The sequence below is a fragment of the Phalacrocorax aristotelis genome, chromosome 5 (genome assembly GCF_949628215.1).
Source record: "Phalacrocorax aristotelis chromosome 5, bGulAri2.1, whole genome shotgun sequence".
NCBI classification, from domain to species: Eukaryota; Metazoa; Chordata; class Aves; order Suliformes; family Phalacrocoracidae; genus Phalacrocorax; species Phalacrocorax aristotelis.
The window spans coordinates 62874716-62894333 of record NC_134280.1 but is presented as its reverse complement, the minus strand read 5'-3'; the positions used below and the strand labels follow the sequence as shown (position 1 = coordinate 62894333).

General features: G+C 36.0%; 1 protein-coding gene across 2 annotated transcripts in view; it reads left to right on the top strand.

Annotated features, from left to right (window-relative positions):
- ELP4 (elongator acetyltransferase complex subunit 4) overlaps nt 1-19618 on the top strand; it is a 154070-nt gene that overhangs the window by 29802 nt on the left and 104650 nt on the right. For both annotated transcript variants that reach the window (XM_075094917.1, XM_075094919.1), the window contains exons 4-6: nt 1221-1352; nt 7066-7205; nt 17419-17503. In XM_075094917.1, the coding sequence (XP_074951018.1) occupies nt 1221-1352; nt 7066-7205; nt 17419-17503 (357 nt within the window). The remainder of the gene's footprint in view (nt 1-1220; nt 1353-7065; nt 7206-17418; nt 17504-19618) is intronic.

The window sequence follows — 19618 nt, the reverse complement described above, 5'->3', positions numbered from 1 at the left end:
AGACATGGTACAAAGCTGTGAATATCATTTGGCTGTTTATCGTCTGTATCAGCCATGCCTATGTTTGGTGTTCCATGTGTATCCCATACTTCAATTGAGATTCTTCTTCTAAAGTTTTCAAATATTGGGGGTTTTTATGTCTTCACACCTAATACCCTGTAACAGAGGTAGTGGCTAGCTCTATATATTTTTAACCCTTGAGACTACATATCAGTTCTCAAGAGTCTTTGCTTAATGAAAACTTAATTTTCAAATACGTCTTGATCTATTTTAAGCAGATAGAGAGTTCTGTGCCCTCCAGCTTACACAGATGGGTGATAAAACTGGGTCAGAAAACTTGGTTGCACTTCATTCCTCTAGTAGGTGGAGGCCAAATGCATAGATTCTGAATACTGCGCTTGATATTCTCCCAGTGCTGTTTACTTTTTCAGCAGTGCAGCAAAGGTAGAAGGCAGAAAGTTTGTAATAAAACATTGTTCCTCATCTAGGTCTAAGTCAAAGCTGCAATTCTGTCCTCATAGAACAATTAAATCCAACTGTGTGCAATGCTTTTTTAAAAAAAAAAAAAGCCAGAAATGTTTGCATTAGAAACATAATAATTCCAGGATTAAATATTTGCCCCTTCCTTTTATTCCCTTGTTTGTGTTCATGAGGTATCTGTCATTAGTAGATACCATGGCTAATGGCTAGCAGCAGAGAAAATTCAAACCATCCTGTTACAGTTGTTTTCAGCCTGGGTCTGTAGGCTATTGTGGTCTGTTGAACACTTCTGAAAGATTTACAGAAGCTAACAAAGAAAAGTGATCTTATTATAAAATAGGCTTAAATTCACTATGCAGGGAACTTACCTGTTCTCAGAAATAGAATAGTTTAGGAGATCAACCTTTACAGAAAGATCAATAAAAAAAGAATATGGATGCTGCTCAAGATGCTTTGAGTTTGTTTGTGTAGAGTATGCAACAGGATATTTCCATTCTGCGTTCTCTTATATTTGTGTAACTAATTTTTTCCCCACAATAATTACATGGGGTTTTTCACACTCAGCATTAGTAGAAGCCAGTCTTTCAGAACAGTTATTTTAATCAAGTTTAATTACAGATTTTATAACTGTCCATTATATCAAGATAACTGTATTAGCTAACTTGAGGGGGGAGGAGATAAAAACCTGAACTGCCCTTTCTACTGTAGATAGCTGACATTCTTTTTTTCTCCACCTGTAGGAACTTCCAGCCCCTTTGCTTGATGAAGCCTACAGAAATGAACTGGGAGAAGAAGCACCAGCTGTTAAGTCTGAAGATTTTCAGGATTCTATGAAAATAGCCTGGCGCTACCAAAATTTACCAAAAATGGAGGTAATCAGTATTTCATACTTTTTTCCTCTTGCAGTCAAAATGAATTTGCAGAGCAAATGCTTTTCAGGAGAATCTAGACAGCAGAACTGCTAATGGGCAGTGTTACAGGGTTGCCTCCTGAGGGTAAATTATCATACACCGCTGTATTTTTTAATTAATAGAGATACAGAAAGAAAGGGAATTTGAGAGTTTGCAGGAACTGTAAAGCTTAAAACAGACAATAATAATTTTAAAAACATTCAAGTTCCATGGGATTTTTCTATGAGTATTATTAAATTGAGATGGTGTTTTATGAAAGTTTGAATAATTTTGTCACTTGCAATCTTTGCCCAAATTTAGTTGTACACAAATTACTTAAGTAGGTTTAATCAACGGTACTTACTAGATCTCTGTAGTGAAAGTACTGTGTCGAAGCAAGCTGTTGACCTGCTTATCCATGTGCATAACAACTAAAGTAAGCACTTGAGATTATATCAGCTTCACTGTCACTAGAAACTAATCACTGTGCAGGGAGAATATCAGAAACAAGCCCAGTGGTCAGTCTTTCAGAGTTTAGAGTTATTAGTGTTTTGTGAATAATGTATCTCCCATGGCTGGTGACTTTTGTATTTAATCCAGTGGCACAATCAATCTTTAATAAAATAACAGCATTTTTGACTATCTGGAACAAAAAAGCTTGTTTTTTCTATACATTTTACCCTACATTTGTGAATTCTGGTTTAGATATAGTCATAGCTGCCTACTAAGTTCAGTCGTATTCTTAAAAAACGTAATTGGAATGTGACAAAATGATCTTACAAGGCTTGGCATGTTTGGTTTTCTGTGAAATTGCACAGACATGGCTATATAGTTGTGTCAGAAAAGACTTATATATGGTGACATGCCAAATCAAACAGCCTCCAGGGTAATCATATGATCTCATCAATTTTATTATTGTGGAGCTTGCTGTGCCAGTCTGAACCATCCCCAGAATAATTTGTCTGTTTTAAAATCTAGCAGAATTCCTCATACATTGATATGGAAACTATTGCATGTTGTAACAAATAGTGTTCTGGTGTTCTAACAAAATAGAAAAGCATATAAATAATCCACTTAGGTCTGCACTTATCTTCTGTAACTTCATGGAAATATTCACTTCTTCCACTAATATAATATTTCTCTAATACATAATGTACTTGTCCTTGATAATTGACATTTGATTATGCAAGATAGAATAAAATGGTCAATCTTTTGTAGGGTGTTTCCCTTGTTATCATTGTTGCTTTCGGAATTGGATGATGATCATTCTGAATAGTTGCAGTAAAATATTTTTATGTGCATGTTAAGTTGATTTAAAAAATTAAAACTTGCAAGTAAAGGTCTAATTCTTAAGCTGTCTAGACCTAAAATTCTTCAGGGCATTCTAATTAGTGAAAAATAGGTTTGAAATTTATATTTTTCAGTATTTTATAATGCAGTTATCATCAAATGTTGGTGCTGTGCTAAATTAATTTGATTAGTGAATATACTCCATTGAGGAAAAACCTGATGTTGCCTTGCAGCACCCTGGGTGTTTAAGACACTTCGTGCTATCATTTAATTAACAACTTCAGTTGTGATTTATTCTTTAAATTTTCTTTTGGTGGAAAAAAATAACATTTAATAAAATTTCAAGACATATTTTCCAAACTGTTTGAACTAATAAACTAGTACATTTTCAGAAACTACTGTCAAATGGTTTCAAGTATGAAAGAGAGAAAATAGCTTTGTTTTTAACTAGAACTCTAAACATGTTAGCAGAAAACTTTTCCATCCAATATCTGTCTTTACATGAAGTAAGAAGGCTGAGTAAAAGCTGTCTTTGTGGTATTTTTGATGCCTAATTTAGTTTTTATTTCTAAGTAATAAAAGAGATTTTCATTAATAGTTCAGGTATTCCCTTCCCATTTATTAGACCTCATACAGAATAGGTGACTCATTTTTGTTCTTATACATGGCATTAATATTAGTACTCTTCATAACTATCACAGTTTCTCTTTACATATTACATATACCTTGTACATCAGAAAAAGACAGATGTATAAGAAATTTGTCAGAGTAACAGGTCATGCTGCACTTGATGTGCCTTTGCCAGTTTGTTAATTTTATCTGTATCAGAGGTTAATTTCATTTAAACTTTTGAGTATATGGCTAGCCTATTTTGCAATGCAAGACAGTGGGTTTTTTATCTTTTTTTTTTTTTTGAATGAACTGCTTATGTTCTTGGGGCAATATATAAACTGTCACAGCATGAAATCAATTTTCTGCCTTGATTCATCCTAAATCTGAGATTTCTAGCACATTAGTATTGCAATTAGAAACATTAACAGCAGACGGTAGCATAAAAGCACGCTCTGCTCACTGACAGTGTAGTGTATTTCTCCGTGTGCAAAACAGGAATTCAGGAAAGAACAGGCTTGAGCCTCCAATCCACTAATAAATTTATCAGATCAAACTTAAGAGGAATGGAAAGTCTCTGCTTCACACTCTCCATGGTCATTCTGCTAAGGCAGATTATTCATGCTTACTTGATTCAGGTAGGCTTTTTGCAAGCTTCCCTGCTAAGCCTGGGAATGCAGTACACTGAGGCCTATTCATAGGCTTCTGACATAGACCGAGCTTTTATTGCATGGTGTTTTATTATAGCCAAATCCTAGTCTCCACCCAGTTTGTAGGCACTGTGCTTATTCTTTTGAATCAAGAGAGGTTATCACCTACCTTAATCCATGCAGCAGGGTGGATTAAGGACACCAATGTGCCTCAGGATTCTCAAAGAGGATCCTGGAAACTTCTTGTTTCTTCTTTTTTGCTGTCTTTACTAAACTCTATTGGGCCTCAGTAAGGATTTGCATCTGAAATGGGCAACCTGGAGCTTTTCTCAATGAAGACATCAGATCAAAGTTCAGTTAGTCAAGGCCTTTCTAAAACATTAAGGGGGCTTGGAAGTACACAATAAAAAGATGAGCTCTGGCAGAGATTGCAGTAAAAACATTCTGATCTGTAATCCGGATAAAGAATAGATTATAGGCCAAAGAACAGCCCCTGTTTAAATTGCTTTCAGAATACTCCTTTTAAATAAAGTTACATTTTACATTAAAAATATTTAGATTTTGGTAGATTGTTATTTTATGTTGGATTTCTTTCTTTAAAAATCAGGTGCTGATAAACACATTAGAACACTGACTTAGAGAATGTGGTTTTCTGTCTTCTTTTGAGTAAGACTGATCTGCCTCTTATGACTAGATATACATGAGCAATTTTGTGGCATTTTTAAATTAAAAACTAATTATTTGTTTTAATGAAAAGTTTGCATCTAGTTTGGTTATTCTATTGGTTTTGTAGGAAAGATATTGTATCATTGTTACTATTTATCTTCTCTGATAACTGACCAGGCCTAATATCCATTAATCAAATAACTTCAAAATATTTACTCTAAATCACATTATTCTAATTAATCCTAACAGTTTAATATATTTTTGGGAAGTGAAACATGAAATAAAATTGTGGAAAGACATAGCATGATTGATTTCAGAAAGCTAACTATAAATACATGGCCATGTCTGACACGTCTATATTCTTTCTTTTTACTGTTATAGTACTTATTTTATTAGCAAGACCAAGGTTTATGAAAACCACAAGCTCTCTGTAATATTGGGGTTGGAACTAAATAATTTGTTGCTAAACACCCAAAAAATTATAGGGATCCCGTTATTGTAATAATTCAGTATACCTATTGTCATTCCTGTATATAGCCAGAATAGCAGATGTTGAAATTAGAGCAGAAGCTGTTCCAAAGAATTTTCATTGCATACACCCACAATCCTGCTCAACTTTCAGGTAGTGGATAAAATGTATATATTGGCCTGCTTAAATGAAAAGTCCTTTTATAGAATGTTCTAAATTGTTTCAGAACCCACTGAGAAGCCTTTGAAATTATTGGGGATATTTCTGGTCACTTTTCAAAAGTAATTCTATGCTTTTAAGTACAAACAAAATAGCATTTCATTTTTACCTACCAATCCAAACTTCTCTTCAGAATGACTGTTAAAAGGCATTCTGTTCTGCAATGTCAATATGTCTTCAACATCTCTCTTACTTTCAAGTCTTACCTTTTCTGTCTCACCTGTTGTCTTTCACAACCATTGGGATACTTCATTTTATTTTAACACTTTATGATTTAGTATTTGAGGTGGCTCTTGGCTTTTATGGGGGATTCAGCTTAGCAGTAAGTCTCGAAGTTGGGAGATAGAAAAATTACTTAAATATTTTTGCACATTCCTGCATTGTACAGTGCATGCTTCAGATGACGTCCAGGCTTCGAGTAGTTGTCCTCAGAATAGACTAATAGGTGATCTTCCCATTGACCTGCAAAGCTGCTGTTAAAAGTCTAGGATCCAGCACCTTTCTCAGTCCAGCTGTTTTAGCAGTTCAAAATATTGTGGGTTTGATTGATACTTGTTTGGTTATTCTAAATGACCTTTCTTTTTCCTCAAAAAGATTAGAACACTTGATGAGAGGTAATCTGATCAGGAGCACAGTGGCATTTGTGTCATAGCCTGAAGATCAATTTTAATATTGCTTTGGTAATCTGTTACTCTTTTACAGTGTTTACCTTAAAAAATACTATATAGTGGTTTACATTTGTGCCAAGTGTTTTCCTCCCCCAGAAGAAACTAACTTGCCTCTGAGGTTTTTTTTGCCTGACTGTTCTTTCCAGGATAGCTTTTATTTTTCTTAAATGGGAAGGGCAGAAAAGATGAAGAAAATGGATTGTTATGTGAAGAGCAAAAACTGGCCAATTCCTGTAACAGACAGCTACTATGTACTTGAATACTGCATATTATAACAATCTAGGGGTTTTTTAACCTTACATGTGTAATTCAAATAATGTTGCAGGTTGCATGCTGAACTCCATTAATGCGGAACAAAAACATACATTATTTCTTCTGTTTATTTAGTAGCAAAACATACTCAAAATGTGCAATTCCTACTATGGTGTATGTTAAATCTGGGGGTTTAATGGTGTTTTATGTACTCAAAATCTGGTAAAAAATTATCTTCATTATAGTAAACTGTCATTATTGTGTGTAATATCTGTGTAATGCTCAACGTACTACTTATTCAAAATTCAAGAAATTAAAAGTAGTTTCTAACTATTTCGTCTTTTTTACCATTTTCTATTAAAATCAGATATATGAAGATGGAAAGGTATTTTTTCTTTCTAATCATAAATAAGAAAAGTGAAACATTTTCAAAGTCAACTGAAAATATTTCTGTAGTGCTGTGTAATTCACATATACTGAAAAATCAGATAGGTGGAACACATCATGGTGTGCACATTTCATATATCTGGCCTTTCGAAATTTGTCTAGATTTTTTTGTCAATGTTTAGGCAATTTGTCATATGTCTAGAACATACACAAAAATACATTCTTTTAAGTATCTGAGTGCACTTCGGTGCTGCAACTTGGAATAGTAAGGGTTGAATTCTGTGTGAAAAAATCACATTATTGAATGTCGATGGGGGAACCAAAACTTAGTAGTAAATATTGTAATGTTGTTCTACTTGAAGCTTATACTTAAGCTGAATGGGAAAAACCCAGAGATTTCTTTCAAGTCTATTGCTAGTTAATTATTTTCTTTTGACAGATAATAATTTAATAAGCTATTGGAATCAGTATTGTTGTTTCCACAGGCCAGCCCAACATCATCTACAAAGTTTGGCCATTATTATGATGTTTCGAAAACAATGTCTCCAGAACTGTTTCGGTCCATAAAATGGCACAGTTTTTACCTTCCTGAAGAATTGTCTTTACAGCTTGAAATGAAAACATGGTAAGTTGTAATACCACATGCTTCTACTCTGTATTCAAATTTTGTCTGCATTTTAGTAGCAAAGGATATTTTTGCATCTACACACGTCTTGTGGCCACGCGTGGCTCACAAGCAGTTCCGCTGTGGTTCTCATGTCAGTGCTACATGCCATAACTGGCAGCAAAGCTGCTGTGGTGCAGAGACAGCTCAGTATATTGACTCCTCAGCTGTGGGAGGAAGCAAGTTGGCAGGGACAATTAAGGCAGACATTACTAGGACAGCCTAGGACACAGCTGCATGTTCAGTCCAGCCCTACTGACAGCTGAGTGTGGGGACTAGGGAAAACTATTACTATCTCTGTGAACTACTCCCTGAGCACCATGCCCCATCAGCTCGCAGAGATGTATGTGTCAGGTGGCTATCAATCTTAGGAAGATATCCATACAGTTTTTAGGCCTAAGAAGACAGGCCATCCTTGACCTACATAGCTTTGAATGCTATATCAGATTAGTTTATTATGTGACTTCTACTTCTTACATCCTACAGCTTCACCTAAGGAAAACACAAAATACTGTGAATAGAATTACAATCGCTAATTATGTCTTACACAACACCCCTAATTCCAGAGAAAATCATAAACTCTTCTCTGAATTAATAACTTATTATAGTTTATGTCTATCAGTAATGAATTAAGGAAGACCAACAAAAAATGAGTGACAGTAGCAAAGACTCATACTAGCCTGTAGCACACATGTCCATTCTATCTTTCTTGGAGACATTTCAAGTCAAGTCAAACATCAAATATGGCTAGCAATATCTTTGTTCAGCCCAGTCACTTAATTTGTGTAATACCTAGTTTTATAGATCCCAGTGTATAAGGCCAACTCCTGGAAGTACAAGTGCAGTATGCTTCATTGTGATTGATTTTCATTACAGTACACTCAAATATAAAAGATTTATGAAAGAAGCTTAGTATGAAGCACCTTTCTTAGAACTGTAGCAAAGCAAAAGCCAAGTCTCTTTGTAATCTGTTTCTGTGTTACGTGATGAAGTGTCACTGGTTTGTAAAGTAAATTCTTGCAATGTTGTAAAAAAAAAAACACGCTTTCAAGAGAAAGCAGAGAAATTAATATATTATTCTTTCTGTAGTAAATATTTGAATCAGCCTTGAGAAAAGGAGGCTCAGGGGGGATCTCATCCCCATGTACCAGTACTTAAGGGGTAGCTACAAAGAAGATGGAGACTCCCTTTTTACAAGGAGTCCCATGGAGAGGACAAGGGGGAATGGACACAAGTTGCTCTTGGGGAAATTCCGATTGGACACCAGAGGGAAATTTTTCACAGTGAGGACAGTCACCACTGGAATGATCTCCCCAGGGAAGTGATTGACTCGGCCACATTGGACACCTTCAGGAGTCGGCTGGACAGGGTGCTGGGCCATCTTGTCTAGGCTGTGCTCTTCCTAGAAAGGTTGAACTAGATGATCCCTGAGGTCCCTTCCAGCCTGGGATTCTGTGATACGTTGCGTATAATTTTTTGTTTTAACAGTAGGGCAGTAGAGGATAGACACAAGAGTATCCAACAAATAGGTTGCAAGTGTTTATATTGTTATTGAGCGATTTAACTCCCGTTCTGTCTTTTCTCTAGCTAACTAGAACGTCTCATGACTCTGGGCTTAATTCTACTAACTATATGGCTGTCAAGTATTTGTACATTAAAATCAAATTAAGTCATATGTATAGTACAGGAAATGGACTTTAACTTCTATGCATTTGATTTTATAAGCCTTGCTTAACTCTGATATTTTCCTTGTGTGCTATCCTGATAAAAGTCACCATTCTTACTGCATGAATTCTATTCTTAGTTTTAGTTTTAATCTAACAGAAAGATTAGATTTACTTAATTTGCTTGGTAAATTGGTAGAGCACAGAGTGATGAGGTGAGGAACATGATCAAATAAAGAGGAATTTTGGAAGGTTTGTCTTCTTTTCTTCTCCCTGCCCCCACAACATGGGTCTCCTGCCAGAAGCCTCTCCTGAGGAAATAAAAGAATCGTATTGTCAGGAATAAAGGCAGGTACCAGGGTAACAGGCAACCACCATTCTAAACATTATTTCCTTAGACCACAATCCAATGTGATAAGGGACAGGGAGGAATAAAGAACACATTGGGAACACTGAACTCTCAGGCAGAAATCTGTGGGAACTGTGAAGAGGTGTGTACATCTCTTTCTTCATTTACAGTAGATCATTTTTTATTTTTGACACTTTGATTATTGTCTTTCCTGACCACAAGCACCACTGGTTTTGGATTCCCTGTATTATAAAGGTTGCACTAGGTCAAGGTTAAGACAAGGTGGGAAGAAGAACTTTTTAGAATTACAGCCTCTGAAATAAAGCTTATTTATCCATAAAGAAATGGAAGATTTAAGCTTCCCATTATTACAGTCATTCACTTTTGACACACATTTAAAAAGTAAACTGAATTAGAATTTCCACTTCTGTTCATCAGTGTTGTATAACTGGAGTTCTTAAAAAATTATGGAAGTGGAGAAAAGCTGCTTCTCCCATTACCCCAATGCCCAAATTGATGTGCACCTAATACAGTTAATATCAGCAGATTGGACTACCTGATTTACATAAGGAAAGACCAGGTTAGAAAATACATAAATGTTTTCAAGCCGGGACCTAATGAAGTTCATCAGTAAAATGTAAAGAATTGTCAAAGTTCCACAAACTCAAAAAGGCCAAAGCAATGCCTGTGTTTAAGGAAGGAAGACGGTAAAGATATCTGTGGGATAACATCAGTGCTCCAAAAAATATCAGCAAAAATAGTGTCTTATTTTTAAGCTTCTAGGGTAGTTTCACCCAGTACGTGTGTCCTTTGTTTGCTTAAGGGTATTCAGCTGGAATAGAGTCAAAAGGCTCTAAAATAAAACAGGAGATATTCTCCATTGATAAAGTCTGTTATCGTGTCAAAAGAGGAACATAGACTGGTTTGACAGTTTTCTTTTTGTCATGTTGATCGTTAAATCCTTATCTTCTAAATAAACTGTCATTGAGTCACAGCTGAACCTGAGTGAAGTACCAGGCTTTATCCCAGTGTTGGGTCTGGTAATAATCTAGTACTAATCTGGCTTGATACATATCCTGAGCAATGGGTATCTTTATTGCAGTCATATTGTCTAATTTGGTAAAAAATGGAAGGAATAATTGCATGCAGATTAGATAATAGAATTAGAATTCAAGAAGATTTAGGTTGGTGGTCTGGAATAAACTATATGGAATTCAGTGAAGACATGCCAAATATCATACTAGTAGGAATAATTAATTGAAGAAATAAATAGCATAGCAGGTCTCCAGAAGAAGATCCTGTGTTATAAAGTAACTTGAACAGAAAATGTATTAGCAGTATTTTGTGATTAATGCTACCAAAAAGCATGGGGGTTGATAATCTGGAATTTACTGTGGAAGACATGCAAAATACTGCTGTTCTGCTCAGCCATAACAAGGCTGTTCAGTTTCTGATAGCATCCTTCAAGAAAACTCTGGATTGGTTGGGTGAGTTTGTGAACATGGATGTACATCTAGAACTGGGGTATGTGGCCCATGACAGAAGAATGGAAGTTCTTAGACTAATCTAAGCGGCATCTTGAAGCATGTTAAAAATTGACATACAGAGGTTAGTAACACTGTTGTCTGCTGTGAAGGTAGGGCCACCGGTAATTGGGCTACAGTAAACTGTAGTGGTAGAAATACAGGCTGGAAATAAGGAGATATTTTTCTAATGAATAGCACGAGAAGTTGCCTTACAGACACAGTTTGGGAGTATGGTAGAATCCGTCATTGAAAATTTCTAAGGACAAGTTAAGTAAATATCTGTCAGAAATGGTTTAGGTATAGTTCATCTTGCCTTGGGGCAAGAAGATAGACTACCTGACCTCCCGAGGTCCCTTTCATCCCTATCTTCTGTGATTCTTTAATACACATTAGTCACAGTGTATTAAATCCAGTACTACGCATGAATGTTACCAATTATTTCACTGCTTTCAAGATGTTTATGCTTTTATAGAAACCCAACAAGATGAAATACTGAAGGTAGCATTCCTTTCTCAAGGAGCGAAAGCAAGCACACAATCCTGTCAGGGTGATTTCATTGAAGAAAGTTTATAAAAGGGGGAGGGAAGGGATACTATTTTGTTGGCATTACTGTTTGGAAAATCAATACAATGCTTCTGGCTGCTAAACCTAACTTCAATATACTGTAGAATAGTAAAAATTGCTGTTCTCTTCATTAACTAGACAATGATTTTGAAAGAACAGTTAACTCTTCCAATAGGAGTCAGCAATTTCTATTAGACCTCATCTTTGCCCGAAGATCGCACTGAGAGCTTGAGCTAACCTGTTTGTGTTAGTGAACTAGGAGCTTGGACATGGCTAGTTAGCATGTCTCTACTTAAGAGGATACAATTTCTTGAACGTAAGGTTGTCAGGCTATGATCTTAGATGCATAGCCAAAAAAACACCTGGTCAAATAATGCTACCTACCTGTATAGCTTTGCAAAATCTCTGTAATCTATTAGCTCACTACCTCAAAAAAAGTACTAGCAGCCTGGAAGGAACTAAAAAAAAGGTTACGAAAATTACTTGAAATTCAAACAGTCTCTAAATGTATGATTTTTTTCATTTTAATTTCTCAAAAGAAGATTGACAGAAAATGTGTTAACGCTGAAAGCTGACAAATCCTTCAGAAATAAGGAGGCATTTTCAAGAAAGTGGATAGTTCATTGTTGAAATAATTTAAATCAATAGGCTATGTATTATGGGCTGTTTGCAAAAGATTTCATTACTTTCTAAAGGGTATACTTTGCAAGATACGTGTCAGTAGACATTTCTGAATGAAGTTTTCTCTTAAATTGTGTAGGAGTGCAGACCAAAGTCAGTGATGGTTTTTTGGTTGCTTTTTTGTTTTGTTTTGTTTTTTAATCTAAGAATGTTTTGCTTTTGTCAGTACTACAGAGGTTGAAGAGGAAGTGGAAACTGATAGTTTTGCCTAGTATATAATTTTCTGTAAGTAAATGGTGTTTTTGACAGATTATACCTCTTTATAGTATCAGAAGTTGCAAAAAATTAGGAATTAGCGAAGAAAAAAAAGAAAAACTTTTCCCTCTTAAAATGTTTGCACATGATTTTAGCTAGCATGATCATTCTAAATATTTGTAAAGTAGCAGAGCACAGCATGGTTTAAGTTCAGGCTGAAATTTAATTGTTACAGTCCTGTAACTACAGCCGTTGAAGAGGCACCTTGAGGCATCGTGGAAGGTGTACCTAACCCAACATACACATTCTCCATTGAGGTCATAAGCTATATGTTCTGCAATAACAAGCTAGTAATTGCAAAGAAAGATTTTATAAGCTTAGTATATTTTTTTACTGCACTTTTTTGATGAAGTTATCATCTGTAATTATGTAAGCGAGGCATTCCCTAAGTGTTGTCCTTTTTGGGTGGGGTTTTTTTCTGTTTTCCTGATTGAGACCTGCCGCTTTTGTATGTAATTAATGTTCCTCAAAGCATGTACTTTATCTGGAACTTGTTGGATGCACCTAGAATTCACTGTGTTGACCATCTTTTCCCTTTCTTTTTCCATTAGAGGGTGACTAGCTTTGGAGGCCTTAGGTTTCATTTTTCCTCCTTGAAATTTCAAACCATTCTCTTCCCCCACCCTCTTTTCTTTGGGAAGGGGTGGGGAACAAGAAGAACAATCCTTTGCTCTCCTTTCCTTTCACTGCTTAGGGATGTAACGACAAAAGAACAGATTATGCAGTTCAAGCAGAAAACATACAAGAAAAGTAATGTACCACATTTTCCTGTACAGCTTATACACTCCTGACAGAAACAGTGAGTATAGTGAACATATATTTTACAATCATTGGAAAAACAGTGCTGCATCTTTTAATAAGCAAGGTCCTTTCTTGTAATGTTTCGTGGCATAAGAACCATGTATTTGTAAAAATCATCTTGGTGCTTCTAATTCTCTAGCATCACATTAAGAAACCTATTTTATTTAAACTGTTCTTCAGTGAGTGAATTGTCTCTGTAATTGTAGCTAATTTCTATTGCAAGATAATTACAGTGCTTCCCTTGCAGGATCAGAGATGTAGAGGCTTTATTTGGGCTAGAAACTCCTGGCCCTTTTTAGAAATTATATCTATACAAATGTCCCTCTCTTCCTATCCACACTAGTATTTGGCTTCTTTATGGACTTGCAAAGAAAGGAGGTTCTTTGGCTGATTAGACAGAACTAAGTTATTGACTCACCTTTTACTTTGCAATTAAAGATCAGATTTGGAGGTTATGTACCTCATTTGTTCACCTTAAAGTTTGGATCGATCCTTCTTTTCTTTCCTGTGTTTTTGCACACGTGTGTCTGAGTCCTGTGCTCTCCTTTCTGTAGTTCTGGTACCTGATGGCTGAATTAGATTTCAGTGTCCCCTTTTGGATAATCACTCAAGATGGGTAGAAGTTCATTGCCCCATAATAAACATTAATTGAAGACAGACTGGGAGGCCGTTCTCCTAAAGGAAGTAGTAAATGGGACCGGGTGTTTGGTGCCAAAAGAGGGCATAAACCTTCTCTTTCTTATCTTGCAATATTTTATGTTACGGAAGGGCAGTTATGTCCTGGCCCTAATGTTAGGACCATGTTAGCAGAGTTGTGCGGGTGACAGCAACTGGTTTCCGGTTGTTGTTGCTAGGATATTCTGGTGTCCTTTTCGTTGCATTGAGAAAGCTGGTACTTAACAGGAAGGCAGAAATATCCTCTGTGATAATGCTGTGCATCAAAGCAAAGGCTTACTTTCTCCCCTCCTCTTCTATCTTCGTTGTTTAGTTGCAATTACCAAAAGAGAAAGATTGATAATCAGGGGAACTAAAATAATTAAGCTACAGTTTTTCAATAATACTCGTAAGTTCTACCTTAAGAATGTATGTGCTTTTGAAAAAGAATAAATGTATCTGGAGTCTAGATTTACTGATAAATTTAGATAAAACAAGCTTAACTGTCTTGCCTAATGGGGTCTCCTTATACATAATAAGGCTATTTGTCATACCCTTGATAACCTAACCTTTGTTAACTGCTTAGAAACTATCAACAGCGAAGTCAGAGGCTCCATTGTAACCGGGATACCTTCTTGCCAGCTTCTGCTTTATCCATTACTGAATTGCTAAATAAAAAAAAAAAAAAAAAAGAGTAAAGAAGGAATTGTTTAAACTCATTATCAGAATTAAATGGTGTTTAGTAACAAAGCCAAAAAAGGACTAGAAATTAGAAAATAAGAAATGTCTGTCTTCCTTCCTTAAATATTATGACAAACATTGCCAGAAGGGTAATGCAACTTGTTTTTATAAAGTGTTTCCACAGTATTTTTCATGTCCTTATTTACATAGCATGGTTCAAATTCAAGTAAACCATTAATGTTTTAGCAAGAAGTAGAAAAGCGTCTATTTTTACACTTTTTAAAAAATCTATATACATTACATTATTATATTTTTCTCTGCTGCGAATCTTTTTCTGATGGATTAATTGAAGATCTCCTTTATTTGTTTGGTTTGATTTTGGGACCCTTTAATTCTGCTAATGCTTTAGGTATTTTATTCTTTTATCTACTAACTTTTAAAAGCAAGTTAGTAACAAACCAGGAATTGGCAAGTATTGTGATTGCAGTATATTCTCTGGCATCCCTATAGATAGCATGGTAATACTCATAAGTAAAATAAGTGATAGATGTGCAAACTTTAAGATGCTAGTTTGTGGTGACAGAGACCACAGTTGTCTTTTTGTATTACACTTACTGTGTTCCTGGCTGTGGCTCCAAGGTAGCTGCAAACTCTTTCCTAATGTTGGTGAGCAGCAGTTCCTATCTTTTTCCAAAAGGATAAACTGACAGAGTGGTCAGGCACTGGCACAGGCTGCCCAGAGAGGTGGTGGAGTCGCCATCCCTGGAGGTATTTAAAAGACGTGTAGACGTGGCGCTTCAGGGCATGGTTTAGGAGGCATGGTAGTGTTGGGTTGACGGTTGGACTTGATGATCCTAGAGGTCTTTTCCAACCTTAATGATTCTATGATTCTATGTTAAAGGAATATCCAAAAGGATACAGGAATGCTTCTGGTTATTGTGAAGTGCTGCAGATTCTCTCCAGCTCTGGCAATACTGGGAAGAAATCGGAGCACTGTGTAAGCAACAAAGATTGTGTGTGTTGCAATAATATGAAGACACGGAGAGAGAAGACCTTTTGGCTAGTGTGGAGGCTAAGGCCCTCCATCTACCCTGTAAACTGACACCTGCAAGACAGGATAACAGATAGGTATAACATTTAACAGCCATTCCTTTTGCAACTAAATGTTAGGAAAGTAATTGACTTCATAAGTGAAAATTTAGTCTTTCTTTTCTGTTTATCTTTTTTGTGTAACAAGGCAGACTTTACACATTAAATGTCATGTTGAGATTACATATTGCCAGTTATTTTCAGTTGTGAATTTCATAGAGAGTATTACATTTTTAAGGTACATCAGTTTAACCAGGGGCCTTCTAGGGTACTAAATCTGAAAACAAATAGACAGAGTTTAATTTTGAAACTCTTATTTATATCTGAAAAGGGTCATGCCTTAGTGTTTTCTGACATTGGGTGTTTCAAAACTCAAAATTGTTATGACTATATGACTTTTTTGATTGTAGATGTTTATAACTTAAATATATCATTGTGGGGGTTGGGGTTGGGTTCATACTGTTTTCTTGAAGGAAATATAGAATTCTGAGTTAAAGCAGTGGTGTAAAAAGACAGATGTTTGCAACTCTTAAGTGCTTCTTAGAAAAGTTGTCTTGTCTCCTGTGCAAAAGTATGAAAGCAAATTTATTTGGGTTTATTTAGGTATTCATGAGTAAAATACATTTGGATAACATTTTTGGCTCTTACTAAAGTAACAGGAATAGTTTCATTAATGTTTGGACCAGGTGATCTTTCAAGGTCCCTTCCAACCTGGGCTGTTATCAGACCAGACATATAAAATGGCTGGACCAAGTAAGAATATTTCTAGAGGCAAAATTTTCAAAATAACCTGTCGTATTTCCCAAGTGCGCAAGAAGGTTTGAATCCCCAACCCTTGATGGTAATTACTGAGACTAGAAGGTATTGTCAAAGCTAGAAAAGATAGAAGGGCTTAAACTCTCAGCTGCAGTGAGAAACCTAGATCGAGGCCAGACACACAAGGCAGTATGCTCTATGGGATTTAAGAAACAGTATGTCTTTTTTAAAAGTGAACAATTGGCTTGCTTTTTTAAAGTAAAGATTAGGACTTTCTGTCCTTTGTATGTGTTAGTCTGTGGACTGGAGTACGTGGCAGGGATGGGTATCTGAAGAAGTGCTTTGGACATGCAGGAACTGGACCTTCTAAGACTTTGATGAGATGATTTCCTGAACTTTCATTTGGTTTTAAGTCTGCTTAAATCCATTTTGAGCCACTGGTTTGCTTTATTTTAAAAAAAAAATTGTGTTATATTTTCAAAATAATACATAAAATCGATTCTATCTCAATTCTGCTGTCATGCAAATATATCAGTAAGAACACCTGTAGTGCATGGATACAAAATGGAACCATAGTGTAGCAGAATATGTCATATGCTCTGGTGTGGTATCTGGAAAAAAAACCTTAAAAATATAAAAATTAACTACATGAACTTTTTAATTCTGAAAATGTTGTCTCTAATATTTTGTTGGTTTTGATTCTTGTAGCAGTTGTATGTATGAAAGCTTTCCGAAACAGTCAACTCTTCATCAGGGCATTGATTAGGTGTACTTGGAATAACAGTTGGGTAGATCTTTGTCAGTTACAGAGGATTAGTACTGTGCTGTAATGGTTTCAACTTTAAGTTGATATGTTAAATCATTAATCTTCTAGATGTAAGTGAGCCTGACATAATTAAGTTGTCTTAATCCGTAGAGGTTTTAGCTTTCACTATATGTCTGAGCACTGAACTAGTTAACATGAAGCAATCACAACTGCTTATAATATCAACTTTATTCAAACAGGTTTGGGTTTTTTCTTCTATGACACTTTTTTCTATATAACACCTTCGGACTGAGAGCTGCATCTGCTTATATTTATTTTTGGTATAGCTGTTAGAGACAGATAGGAGAGTATTAAAATGTGTTACTAAACTATTTCTTCTTCCCAACAGTAATATGAACAGTGCTTACGCAAGACTGCTGCAGTCCATTCAGAAGATCATTTACCAGGAAGGGTTTGATGGCTCTGACCCCCAGGTACTGAAGACCCTCGTACTCTTCTGTAATCCTATAACTAATGTTGTTTTCTGAATTTTCAAGAGTGGCACAAGAAGGTCTTGGACAAAGTATCAAGGAACAAGCTGTTTCTAAGCATTGCTAAAGTAAACAAGCAAATAGAGTGTGTTTCGTATTTTAATGCACATTTAGAGTCTTACCTGTTACAGATATGCAGACCATGCGAGAAAGAACTGTAAGCCAACATTAGTAAAATACATATTCTGTGCAATTAGCTAATAAATGGATTGCCGAGCATAATGTAATTAAGCAAAACACATTTTCCCCTACAGTATTTTTTTTTGAACTATTGCTTTATCATAATGCGTTCGAGACTCTTGAGATTGAACATTTAACCTTAAACTTTCAGATTTTCTCAATGTTGTTTTAACTGGAGTCGAGTGAATTTTTTAATGAATTAAATGGTGTGCATCTTTATGTAGCAAGCATTGAAACACAAGTAAAGAAATGAGAAAGCTATTTCAACTTATGCATCAAAAGAGCTTACCAGACTTCTAAAGAACTCTTTACTCTTCATAAATCATACTGTGGGTAATCAAAAACATTTTAAGTGTAACAACATAGGCTGAAAGCCCTTTTCTAATTTGAGCAGTGCCCTATCTATTATTCTTTGTCATATTCAGTAATATGTGAGTCCTTTGGAGTTGATGGAAATAAATTGTCTTTACTGTGTGCGATAGAAATGTTACTACAGTAGAAGTTAGTATAGATGCTGGAGAGCCTCAAAAAATATAATATGCGACTGTGTACTATTATCAGTTGAATATCTTGGAAATAATTTCTGTGGGGAAGATAATGTTGGAATGGATGTTTTCATGTCAAACAGTATGTTTTAAAAGTGTTACCTGCATGGAACCCTTGTGTATAGATTTAGGTTATTTGTGCTCAGTGTTTAGTCTCTGCTGAGATTTGTGGGAGAGCTTGCTTTCCCTTCGGTGGCAGTGCCAGTCTGGAGAAGTAAATTGGTCCCTGACAGGCACCTCTCCCCGCTCGCTGTGGTAGCCATGGCAACAGGCATGTCATCCTACTGTACGGCACCATGCACAGAGATGCTCCTCCCGCACAGCGACAGGTCCCATGGAAGCCTGAGAGCTTGCTGGCTGCAAAGAGCAGTGCTGAATGAAACAAGCACCCTGCCAACCTTCAGCCAGGAAACAACCTCCTGCTGAAGACATTAAGCTGGTGTTTCTTATTTTTCTTTGTATATCCCTGAATTCTTTTTTACATGTAAAAGAAAACAAAGATTGGTCAGAGCCAATATTTTCCCTTGCAAGCAGGGGAAAATCAAACATCATGGACAATTATTTTCTGTACTTGTTCATTGTTTCAAAATGTCTTACTAGTATCAATAAAGCAAAACCAGAACTTTAAATCAGATGAGTTTAAAAGTATATTTAAAAGAATAAAAGCTTCTAAGAAGTGTGTGCATGTATGCTCTTCCCCGCCCAAATAATTGTCTCCACTTTGGGTGGATCCTGTCGGCAGTGGCTTTTATGAAGTGCAGAGAAAACTGCCGTGGCCAAAATGTAGCACGGAGGTACTGAACTTTCAGGAGATTTACTTAATGACTTCAAGTAGGTCCATTAATCACTGTCTGTGAATGACAGAAGCTGACGCCATTAACGCTTCATTTTTTGTACTGTGAAGTATAATCCTTCCCCAGTCTCTAGACTATGGAGGTCTAGAAATATGTTGCTTGTTGGATCTGGATTCAAAGGGAAAGTTTAACCTGACTGGCAAAACTTTCAGCTAATTTTGGCTACTTTCCCATCAATATGCCAATGATACTTAGGCTCACTACTCCTTTTTACCAGTATTTGTAGTCTGGAGAAAATTGAGAAGAATGTGATTCACCCCAGCTGACAGAGGTTTGACACAATTAGGAAAATTAGTGAAAATACTGATAGAGCTTTAGCAGACCTCTGATAAAATGGTCAGGCATCTCTAGGACCTAGTATGATCAGTTAACGTTAGTTTTATAGGACCATCTGCCATTGGCCATCATAAATTAATATTTCTCGACTGTCCTGCATGACTTTGAGGACTTTGGGACAATAATTCCTGTTTAACGTATCA